The sequence below is a fragment of the Sus scrofa genome, chromosome 1 (genome assembly GCF_054392235.1).
Source record: "Sus scrofa isolate SSC_HxYL_T2T_F1_AM1 chromosome 1, Sscrofa_HxYL_maternal_Yorkshire_Landrace_v2.0, whole genome shotgun sequence".
Classification (NCBI taxonomy): domain Eukaryota; kingdom Metazoa; phylum Chordata; class Mammalia; order Artiodactyla; family Suidae; genus Sus; species Sus scrofa.
Window position 1 is genome coordinate 172,662,627 of NC_139383.1, and position 8,953 is coordinate 172,671,579.

At 44.9% G+C, this 8,953-nt stretch overlaps 1 protein-coding gene across 8 annotated transcripts in view; it reads right to left on the minus strand.

Annotated features, from left to right (window-relative positions):
- The window catches only part of OACYL (O-acyltransferase like), a 73,396-nt gene extending 65,407 nt beyond the window's left edge, over positions 1-7,989 (minus strand). For all 8 annotated transcript variants that reach the window (XR_014816342.1, XM_084977773.1, XM_021099951.2 and 5 more), the window contains exon 1: positions 7,789-7,989. Coding sequence is in view for 6 of the 8 variants with exons in the window: in XM_021099951.2 (XP_020955610.2) it covers positions 7,789-7,942 (154 nt within the window). In the remaining 2 variants the exon portion in view is untranslated. The remainder of the gene's footprint in view (positions 1-7,788) is intronic.
- Between the last annotated feature and the right edge of the window lie 964 nt (positions 7,990-8,953).

Here is an 8,953-nt window from a genome sequence, read left to right on the forward strand (position 1 = left end):
AGCTCTGACTAGGAACCATGAAGTTGAGGGTTCGATCCCTGGCCTCACTCAGTGGGTTAAAGATCTGGCGTTATCATGAGCTATGTCGTAGGCCGCAGACGTGGCTCATGCATTGTTGTGGCTGTGGCGAAGGCCGGCAGCTGTAACTTCAATTCAACCCCTAGCCTGGGAACCTCCATACGCCATGGGTGCAGCCCTAAAAAGCAAACAAAAACAAAAACGAAACAAACAAAACAAGAATAGTATGTGTATTAGTTGCCTGTGACTGTTATTACAGATAATCACAAACTTGGTGGCTTCAAATCACAGAAATTTATTCTCTCTCAGTTTTGGAGACCAGGAATCCAAAAATCAGTATCACTGAGCTGAAATCAAGATGTCAGCAGGACTGTGCTCCTTCTGGAGGCGCTAGGAGAGAATCCATCCTTTGCTTCTTTCAGCTTCTGGTGGCTGCCAGCATCCCTTGCCTTCCCGGTCACATCACTCCAATCTCTGCCTCTGTGGTCACATTATCTTCTCCTCTGTGCATCACATCTCCCTCCATCTCTGCCTCCTTTGTCTAAAAATACATGTGTTTGCACTTGGGGCCCAGCTGGGTAAGCCAGGCTAATCTCCCCATCTCAAAATCTTTGTGCACTTTTTTTTTTTTGGCTAAACCCACAACAGTGGACTGGGACCAGGGATCGAAGCCAAGCCACAGCAGTGACCCAAGCCACATCAATGACAACACTGGATCCTTAACCTGATGTGTCACTAAGAGAACTCACCCATCTCAAAATCTTTAACTTAATCACATCTGCATAGATCTTGTTTCCATAGCAGGTAGCATTCACAGGTCCCAGGGACTTTGTTGTTTCTTTTTAGGGCCTCATCTGCAGCATATGGAAGTTCCCAGGCTAGGGGTCAAATCAGAGCTGCAGCTGCTGGCCTAAACCACAGCCACAGCAACTCCAAGCCACACCTGTGACAGACACCACAGTTTGTGGCAACACCAGATCCTTAACCCACTGAGCAAGGCCCGGGATCACACCCGCATCCTCATAAATACTAGTTAAGTTCTTAACCCACTGAGCCACAACGGGAACTCCAGTCCCAGGGATTTGAATGAGATACCTCTGGGGAGCTATGCCTCAGCCTACCACAACTTGGATATTTGAAATTGACTTAACCCAGCAATTTCACTGGCTTAACCCAGTGAAGCCCATTGTGTCATCTTTTCTCTATTACAAGGGTTTCTTGGTTTTAGCATCTTTTCTGTCCCTAGCTCCAGCACCAGTGGAGGGCTGGCCTTGAGTATGTAAATCAAGTCCATGGTCAGTCTTCCACTGATGAGCAGAGAACAAAAGCTCGGCTGTGGCCAGCGACTGGCTAGCCCAGTGGGTGTCTACCTAAGGCTTGCCTCCTATAACAGGGGTCTGTCCATGGGCCTTAGCATCCAGGAGAGAGGATGAGACAGACAGGAGACACGCAGTCCTCACCCCAAGAGATAAACTATGAAGACAAAGGGAGTAAGTAATCAGAGTAGGAAGCCCTCAGGATGGACTGAGGGAACCACGGCGAGGACCAGAGAGAAGGAACTAGAAGGGTTAAGAATGTTTTCTAGCAAACATAGCTGCTTGGAGAAGATTTCAAATATGTTAGGAGATTAGAGAAAATAGGAAATGAAAAGCGCTGCAGGCTGCTTAGGTACCAGAGGCCTCCCCCGAACCCCTTCCCTCTGTCCGCGAGGAATGAAGTGCAGGAAAATGCCGGCAAGGTGTGAAACCATAGGGCCTCAATATGCTAAGCACAGTTGTAATCCCATATAAGCAGGTGCCCCTGGAAGGCCTCTGCTGCCGACCATGCTGCAAATGGGTCTGCTTGGACCTGATGAAACAGCCATGGGTGGGCCTGGTACAGCTCGAGGGAAATGAGACCTACATGAGAAGCTGGTTTTGCTTTATCATTTTCGTCTCAGATAATAAACACATGCTCTTTTATTCTGAAAGGTGGTTTTGAGAGGCCATGGCTCTATTTGTTTCCTAGTGCTATCTTAACAAATTACCACCAACTGCACGGCTTGAAACAACAGAAATGTACTGTCCAACAGTCCTGGAGACTAGAAGTCTGAAATCAAGGGGTCTGTAGGGATGGTTCCTTCTGGAGGCTCTAAGGGAGGAGCTGCCCATGGCTCTCTCCTGGCTTCTGGTGATTGCTGGCAGCCCCTGGTGTTCCCTGGCTTTTAGACCCTTTACTTCGATCTCTGCCTCAGTCATTATGCGGCAACTCTCCCTGTGGGTCTCTGTGTCTGTGTGTTCATTTCCCTCTTATAAGGGTACAGGTCCTTTTTATTTATGGCCCCACCAGTGGCATATGGAGGTCAGGCTAGGAGTCCAATTGAAGCTACAGCTGCCCGGCCTGCACCACAGCCACAGCAACTCGGGATCCGAGCTGCTTCTGCAACCTACACCACAGCTCACAACAACACTGGATCCTTAACCCGCTGAGTGAGGCCAGGGATTGAACCTGCATCCTCGTGGATGCTAGTCAGAATCTTTTCCACTGAACCACGATGGGAACTCCAGGACACCGGTCCTTACAAGCCATATTCTGAGGTACTTGACATACAAATTTGGCAGGGAACACAATTCAGCTCATAAAACACAGGGATTACAAATAATAATGAAATCAATAATATTCCTTATTATAAATTCCATCTATAGCCAAATGATGCTCACAGAATGCTTTCACTGATTTTTGCCAAACTCTCCTCTCTGCAGCCAACCTATGATATTGCCTATGACACCAATGGGTGTCATCCCTGCATAAACGTTGGGCGGTAACTTTGTCTACCTTAGTACAGATGTGAAGCCAGGAAGATATATGTCAGAACTTCACTCATTTGTCCACGATGTGAGCAATGTTTTTGCTGAATGAGAGTTTTTGGATGTTATTTATAACGTAAAGCCTATAGACATAACACACTTTTAAGTTGTATTTTAATTTGTAACATTTTCTCCATTGATGTCTTAGTCTAGACAGTCGACAAAACAATAAGTCAAGCCCTAACCTGCAGAAATTGCTGACTTTTGTGGAGAACATACTTCTACTGTAGCTCACCTCAAGCTCCCAGCCTGACGTCCCTGAATCTGAGCTCAGAGGTCATGTGCAGGGCACGGGAATACATTTCCACCACACAGACTCAGTTCAAGAGCATGGATGATGGTTGTGCTCTCGATGATGATGATGGTTGCTTAGGAGGTGGTGGATTTTGAGTATTCATTACTTTGTCTTTAGCATAATTTATTCAATTGTTGCTTGGTGTGATTTAACCGTTAAACATCATTGCCTTGGACAACCAGCTTGACAATTTAACCCCAGCTAGAGTAGACTTCGGGCATTGGACTTGGAAAGTGCTTAAAGCAGCTGTAGATTTTCGGAGTAACACAGCCTTTTCGCTTTGGAGGTGAGGAAACTAGTTTAGCAAAGTGACAGGTCTGAAGTGGAGCCAAGCACATAGCCGGTTATTGGCCTAAACAGGAGGAAAGCCCAGACTTAGGGACTGCCAGCCCGGCACAAGGCCTGTGGATCAGCACCTTGTCTCTAAAATGTGATTTTTTAGAAGAAAAGTACAATGAGGAGGAGTTCCCATCATGGCTCAGAGGAGATGAACCTGACTAGCAACCATGAGGACGCAGGTTTGATCCCTGGCCTCCCTCAGTAGGTTGAGGATCTGGCGTTGCTGTGAGCTGTGTGGTATAGGTTGTGGACACAGCTCAGATCTGGAGTTGCTGTGCCTGTGGTGTAGGCTGGTGGCTACAGTTCTGATTTGACCCCTAACCTGAGAACCTCCATATGCCACAGGTGTGGCCCTAAAAGAAAAAACAGAAAAAAAGTACCATGAGGAAAACAACAGGTGGGAAGATGCAGATGATCAGTTAGAGAGAGAAAGGGGAAGCGAGAGAAGACGGACCCCCAACAAGGAAAGCCCCCCACCCCCGAATTAGAAACAGATGGGTTGGAGTTCCTGTCGTGGCGCAGTGGTTAACGAATCTGACTAGGAACGATGAGGTTGCGGGTTCGGTTCCTGCCCTTGCTCAGTGGGTTAAGGATCCAGCGTTGCCGTGAGCTGTGGTGTAGGTTGCAGACGCAGCTTGGATCCCATGTTGCTGTGGCTCTGGTGTAGGCCGGCAGCTACAGCTCCGATTAGACCCCTAGCCTGGGAACCTCCATATGCCGCGGGAGTGGCCCAAGAAATGGCAATAAGACACAAAAAACAAAAAAACATCATCAGGAGCAGAGGTGCCAGAACACAGGCCAGAAAACTTGAGCAGTTACAACAGGGAAAAAAACAGACAGTGATCCAAGAGGGTGGCAAAATTCAAACATACGAAGAGTGTTTGATGGAGTTTGTTCATGTCCACCAAGAGCGTTTGGCGGACATGAGAGCAAATGGAGAAGCATGATGAAAAAGAAGAATGGAAACTTCATTTTATTTTGCTTTTTAAATTAATTAATTAATTTTCCTTTATAGGGCTGCACCTGAGGCATATGGAAGTTCCCAGGCCAGGGCTCGAATCAGAGCTGCAGCTGAGGCCTACACCACAGCCACAGCAACTGGAGATCCAAGCCACATCTGCAACCTACACCACAGCTGATGGCAACACCAGATCCTTAACCACTGAGCGAGGCCAGGGATCAAACCCTCATCCTTATGGACACTAGTTGGGTTCAAAACCTGCTGAGCCTCAACGGGAACTCTTATTTTATTTTTCAGTGGCACACCTGTGGCATATGGAAGTTCCTGGGCCAGGGACCGAACTTATGCCTCTGCAGAGACCTGAGCTGCAGTCAGATTCCTAACCCACTGCACCATGGCAGGAACCCTGGGGACTTTATTTTAAGGTTGTATTATTCTTCCTTCCTTAAGCTCTACCCTCCTGAATCCATCCTCCCACTGCCAGACCTTCTGTCACGGGCACTAATATCAGTCTCTTCCCTGCTCCGGAGTAGCAACGGCCCCAATTCCCTTCCACAAAAACAAACACATCTGCTGGAATTTCAAGAATCCTCTCTCTCCACCTTATTCCTCCAACCCTATCCATTACCAGAGGGTCTGCTATGGTCATCTTTGTGCTTTGGATTGGGAATGGAGTGTTAAAACATTGTTATGCAACATTTACTACATTAAAAAGGCGTAGAGGAAAAAAAAAAAATAAGAAACACCTGTGCTTCTATCACCCAGCTTAAAAAATAAAACTTGACCCATCCCTTGAGTTCTGATGGATCCCCAATTACACCCCTGCCCTAAACACCCACACTGCACAGCAACCTAACTGAATTTGGAGGGTATCATTCTTATTGTTTCCATCTGCACTACTTACATGTGTCCCCCAAAGCAAAACAATATAACACCTTAATTTGTATTGTTAAACTTTACATATCATGAGTATTTGTCTACAATTCTTTTTCTTGATGTTATTTCTGCATATTCCCCCCCCCATACTAATATATGTATCTCTGTTTCATTCCTTTTTTTTGCTCTTGACTGTTTTTTTTGTTTTTTTGTCTTGCTTCTCTTGTGGTTGCTTATTTTAGGCAGCGATTGAAAATGCAGTCTCGGGGATTAGATGATCTAGACTCAACTTCCTATTTCCACCACTTATTTCGGTAAGATACTTTACGTCCTTGTGGCTCGGTTTTCTCATTTATAAAATAGAGATGATAATAACACCCTCCCCATGGGGGATTCTGTTAGGACTAAAGGAGATAACTTTAGTTGTCTAAGTACTGTCAAAGTACTGTCTCAATATTAACTCATTGTTTTTCCATCCATGTGACTGTCAGGAAAACCATGCTGAGAACAAAGGTCAGAACGCCCATGCTCTGTGCTCAGGCAAAGTATCAAAGCCACAATGTCAAGTGTTTTGGGGGTGCATTAGAATGAAAATCAAAATGATCAGATAGTATGGGTCATCTATCCTATTTAGGTACAGAGTTCAATTCTTCCTTGGACCATTCAACTTCGGGAAATTTTTTTAGCTAAAAAAAGATTTTTGGCGTTCCCGTTGTGGCACGCAGTGCTTAGCGAATCTGACTAGGATCCATGAGGATGTGGGTTCGATCCCTGGCCTTGCTTAGTGGGTTAAGGATCTGGTGTTGCCATGAGCTGTGGTGTAGGTCGCAGACGCGGCTTAGATCCCACGTTGCTGTGGCTCCGGTGTAGGCTGGTGGCTACAGCTCCTATTAGACCTCTAGTCTGGGAACCTCCATACGCCGTGGGAGCAGCCCAAGAAATGGCAAAAAGACAAAAAAAAAAAAGATTTTCAATTCTCAGGCCCCTACAGATGGAGCATTGGTGGTGCATGACTAGAGAAAGGGCAAATAAAGCATTAACAAGGCTGTGACTAATGATGACAATATGTACCTCATCACCAGAAAGCCAAGCCAGACAGTGTACCTTCTGGATTTTCTTGGCCAGCTTATTTGGCCTGGGTTTGTCAGAATAGCCCTGTCAATATCACCAAGTGTTGTAGCAAAACACAATCAATTCCAAAATAAGACTTGAAGATGGTTATTGAATCTATTGGATTCCTATTTCCCCACCATTTCATTAACTATCAGGACATATGACCCACTATAGAATAGCAATTGCTTCAAATTGTGTGCTATCTTTTGGATTACCCAATGTTAGATCAAAACTTTTGTTTACAATGTATATACTACCCTACTACGAGTTTTCCAATACAAAATAAATGAGTCATGTGTTCAAAATGGAAATGGAAATTGCTATGATAGTATTTCTGGCTTCGGAAAGAATGAGTTTTTACATTTTTCCTTGTTAGTGGTTTTACATCAGTGTCAACAATGACTCACTCTCCTGGAGGGCTTATCCCACTGAAAATAAATCTGATTTCCTGCCCCTTTCCGGTAGGAAGGTATACGTTCCATTACTTATGAAAATAATTTGGAGGAATTAACAAAAAATAATTACAGCAGCCTGACATCCACCCATATCCCATACAAGGGGGTCTGGCTACAGTCGAACTTCTTCCAGCTTGAGCCAAAGTATTTACCAAAAATACTCCTCAGAATTTACTATCGAACATGTAGTGGGCAAGTCTTGTTTCTTGAATAGTGAAGCGATTCTTTATCAAAAGCAGACTAAATGTCCAGAAAAAGGAATAAACCAAGGAGTTCCCGTTGGGGCAGAGTGGAAACAAATCTGACTAGTAATTGTGAGGTTTCGGGTTTGATCCCTGGCCTTACTCAGTGGGTTAAGGATCTGGCGTTGCTGTGAACTGTGGTGTAGGTTGAATATGCAGCTCAGATCTGGCGTTGCTGTGGCTGTGGTGTAGGCCAGCAGCTGTAGCTCCAAATTGGACCCCTAGCCTGGGAACTTCCATATGCTGCAGGTGCGGCCCTACAAAGCAAAAAAAAAAAAAAAAAAAAAAGAAAGAAAAGAAAAGAAATAAACAATAAACCAAGCCATCCCACACAACAGCAAAATCTTATTAACTTCAGTAATATTAAACAACATCATACAATTTACAAACAATCTTCCTCTCCTTAAGAGTCAATCTTTAAGAGATTCCTTCTGGCTAGAATTAATATCACCTCCTCTATTGCCTTCTGCAATAAAAATTCCTCCTCCCTCAATTCCTGGTGCAATTTATAAATTGATGCTCATCTTCTCTTTCCCATTGGGTTCTGTGTTTTTAACTCTCAAGACTTTTTCTAGAATGCTCCTGGCATAAACCTGACTGCCCTGTGTTCATCTACCCAACTGGCCAGGAAAAACCGACTTACTTCTTCGAGCGTATTCTTTGGGCTCCACTGAATTCAGATCAGAAAGGAATTCATCAGTGTCCTGCATGCACTTGAGAGAAATGTTTCTTGCAGAAAAAACAGAAGGTAATGGAAAATGAAAAGCGAGCAGACAAAATAATAAAGTCAAGACCATCTTTGGTCAGAACCTTAACCTGTCAGGATAAAACTCCCCCCTTAGACAAAGAGCCTTGTATTTATGGAACACTAGTCTATAACGTGTGGCAAGGGGGTGGCAGGAGGGATGTGACATTCTGGTCCCTTAACATGCAGAGACAAGCTGTGCCTCCTCAGCCACCTGCAAAGCGGCTGCGATGAACAAACCATGGAAACCGATTTGTATACAATTTGTTATTGTTGAGTAAAAGCAAGCCGTGGCTGTGGGGGCCGCTGACCACCTGGCTTCCTTTCGTTATGCAGATTAGAGTTGCCAGCCAACATGGGTAAGGCTAGATTTTCTCTAGTTAGATGTCTTGTGTGTATCTCTAGGTTTAAAAAATAAATTTACTGAGGATGGTAAGTGGCAATATTTGATCTTTGTTCAAGAATGATTGTGAATCCAACCTACGGAACATTCGGATAAATGATCAGCAGAGAAGCGTTTCGGCGTCATCCTCTGGGCATTGTACGCATCTGTTATTTGTTTGCCTGACTTGAAAGCCACATGTGGGAGCCATGAACTCCCCCACGGAAGGAGATGGTATTGCGGTGGGACAAATAAGCACACGCATCCACAAGTGAGGACTTAGGACCCACATCCTGGGAAGCAAATGATGCCGACAAAACACCGTGGTGACTGCCTTCATCTACTTTAAAAAAAAAAAAAAATGTATGGTTCTGGATTTCTCGTGGTGTAAATTTTTTTCCCCCAGAAACTTTGTCCTTAGAAAACAACCTCCCTAACGACATTTAGAATGTGATTCAAATTTGTTTACACTGATGGAAAACATCCACCAGGCCTGTGGGTGGCCATGACTTCGTTGTACTTTCTGGCTTCACAGCAGCCTCTAGCCTTCCAGGCCGCTACCCGTGGTCTGAGTCCTTGAGCGCTATTAGCACAAAACAGAACACACTATTTAGTGTGGGAGGCTTATGAACAAAAGACATTCAGGGTTCACCGTTCTGGAGGCTGGCACCATGTCAAGGT